This window comes from Hyperoodon ampullatus (assembly GCF_949752795.1).
Source record: "Hyperoodon ampullatus genome assembly, chromosome: 7".
Classification (NCBI taxonomy): Eukaryota; Metazoa; Chordata; class Mammalia; order Artiodactyla; family Ziphiidae; genus Hyperoodon; species Hyperoodon ampullatus.
Window position 1 is genome coordinate 58,487,418 of NC_136920.1, and position 2,868 is coordinate 58,490,285.

At 49.0% G+C, this 2,868-nt stretch overlaps 1 protein-coding gene across 1 annotated transcript in view; it reads right to left on the minus strand.

Annotated features, from left to right (window-relative positions):
* Window positions 1–1,236: 1,236 nt before the first annotated feature.
* The window catches only part of PPME1 (protein phosphatase methylesterase 1), a gene marked incomplete at both ends in the record, with an annotated part of 75,012 nt that continues 73,380 nt past the window's right edge, over window positions 1,237–2,868 (minus strand). The window contains 2 exons of the mRNA XM_079707798.1: window positions 1,237–1,429; window positions 2,220–2,257. Of these exons, the coding sequence (XP_079563924.1) occupies window positions 1,237–1,429; window positions 2,220–2,257 (231 nt within the window). The remainder of the gene's footprint in view (window positions 1,430–2,219; window positions 2,258–2,868) is intronic.

Consider the following 2,868-nt stretch of genomic DNA (forward strand, 5'->3'; position numbering starts at 1 on the left):
GCTGGTCATCATCCTCTTGCCAGGTATCTGCACCAAAAAGAACTCTGACCAGGGTCCCCTATATTGTCCAAGAGGCAGCGTGAAGAGGAAACAACCTAGGTTTGAATTCTGACACCACCACTTCTGAGCTATACAAATTTGGACCTAATGCCTACCTGTAAAAGGAACATAACATCACTTACCTCATAGGGTTGCCGTGAGGATTAAATAGATATGTGTAAAGTGAATTAGCTGATGATCAACTTTGATGACTATTATGACTTGCCTGGTGAACAAAATTGTCTGATGTGTGTCCCTGAAAACCGTGTATTTGACTATGCTGCCCCCCTGTAGACAGAGTGCCCACAGCCCAGCAAAGAGACCTTGGCCTGCTCCTTTCCCCACCCCACCCCCAAAGGGCTTGGTGGGAGGATGCAGATCACACACAAGGCACTTTTCTTCTCTGCTAGGGAGCTCATGCTTTACTCAGAAATATTTAGTGAACATCTAAACCAGAACTTCTCAGTATTAATGTGCCTGTTGGAATGCAGATCAGTATCGACTCAATAGGTCTGCGGTAGGGACAAAATCTTTAACAAGCTTCCAGATGATACTGATGCTACTGGCCCACAAACCACTCTGAGTAAAGAAGGTCTTAAATATAATATGGGATTGACATGACAGGAACTATTTATTAAGTGCCTACCCTGTATCAGTTACTGAGAGAGCCACTTAACCTATATTAACTTGCATAGTCCTCAAGACTCTGTGGCATAAATACTATTGATCTCCATTTTTCCGATGAGGAAACTGTAGCACAGAGAGAGTACGTAGCTATCTCATACAGCCAGTAAGGGATGGGCCTTAGGTTCTAATTTAGGCAGCCTGGCTCCAAAGCCTACTAGGAAGAGGACTCCAACAGTATGTAAAGGATAACCAGGGGAGGGGCTGAGGCAAGGCAAGGAGACATCATAGAACAAAGAATGGACAGGGTTTGGTGGTAGACTGAATATGGACGTAAGAGAGGGTGCCATCTAGGGCACTTTGGCTGCCTGGTTTGGACAAGTGGAGAGATGGTGGTATCTGTCACTACTGAGCTAGGAAACGTGGGTAGAAGAACAAGTTTTAGGGGGAAGGTGAGTTCGGTTTTAGGAATGGTCAATGAGTGGCTTTTGGACATCTGGGAGATATGGAGAAGTAGATGGACCTAGAGTAGGTATCTAGTAACTCTAGAAGTATCCGGAGTTCAGGAGATACCTAGGTTGTAGACAAAGTTTGGGTGTTGGCATATTTGAAGCCCTGAGTGCCTGAGGTCATGTGGACGGTGTACAGTCTGTCCTGTTCTGGGCCAAAGTCAACACAGCAAATAACTGGAAGAGATGGGACTGGAATATGGTCTCCCGGGCTGCAGTGGAAGCTGGTTCTGTCCATTCCACTGGGCATTATGGATCTGGGGAGCAGGCAGAGCATAAGATGTTGATAGGCTACAGGAAAGAGGTTTTTCTGGTGCTCTATGGTGACTAAATCCAGTGAAATGTTCCCTGCCCCCAGATCAACAGAAATAAGGACAACTCCATAAAGACCAGATAGATAAAGGTTAGGAGATTTATTTTCTTTAAACAAGATCATAAATAACAAAGAAACAAAGTAGGTCCCAGACTTCAGACCCTGCAGCAGGACAGGGATAGGAAGTTGTTGGGTCCAAAGGTGGAGGGGGCTACGCATCACCTAAGACAGTCACAGAAAAGATGGGCTGCAGGAGACTGCCCCTCCCTGCCCTTGGGAACGGCGTGCCTGGGCAGCAGGGGGAGGCTGAAGTGCTGTGATGAGGCAGCTGGAAGAGGGCAAATATTGAGGATGCTGGGCTGTACTGTTTCTATGAAGAGTAACATGGAAACCACAAATGGCTAAGATAAGCTGTGGGTCTAGAAAAGGCAAGCGGGCACTCTGCACACCTCCAGGGACCAATTATGAAAATGGTTCAATTTGATTCTTAAAAACAACTCCACGGGCCTTAGCCTGTGGCTTTGTGCGTGGGCTGTATTCAACCTGGGTTGCCCTGTGGCAGGTGAGAGCTCAAGAGACCCCTGGAGCAGCCTGGCCTCAGCCCAGGGCAGGTGCCCAGACATGTGGGAGTGGGACCGTGGGCCCTCCCCAGATGGGAGGCCATGTGCTTGGACTGGCCGGGCCTGATTTTCAGGCTGGTTTCTTGTGATGCTATCCACCCCCCACCCCTGTACCTAAGGATGAGATCCTGGCCTCCCTGGGTCTTCCAAGCCTAGAATAGTAAGACGGGGATAAAAAGGTACCTGACTGGTATTTTATTTAAAAGGGAAAAATAAGGACCATCCCACACGTGGTCCATCCCATGAGGTAGGGCAGGACCATGGCAAGAACAATCTCAAGGAATGGAGGTCCCTGAGCCTGGGGAAACATATGGATGCAGGTGCATTGCCTAATGCCAGGAATAGGGGCCCAGGGTGGCAGTTCTGATGGAGGCTTCACCCTAGGCAAGGCAGGGAGGACAGGCAGGGGCTACCCCTGAACAGGGAAGGGATAGGAGCTGGGAAGCCTTAAACTGGGGAGACCAATGTTGGTCAAAGGCCCTGGAAAACAATGCTTTCGGCAGGAATACACGAAAGGGTTTGTACATCTGGGGATGCCCGTCTATAGGAAGCCGGTGTCACATGGTCGGGCAGGATGGTGAGGAGGAGACAGCGGCATCACAGTGGCCTCTGGTGCGATGTATTTACAACAGAGCTCAGTGTTGAGGGAGGGAAGGAGAGCAGGTCACTAACAGCCAGGAAACACACTGTGAAGAGTAGAAAGAGAGTGGAAAACAATGTGACCGTCACTAGCTTTCCCCTTGCTTACCCTGTCTCATCCAGG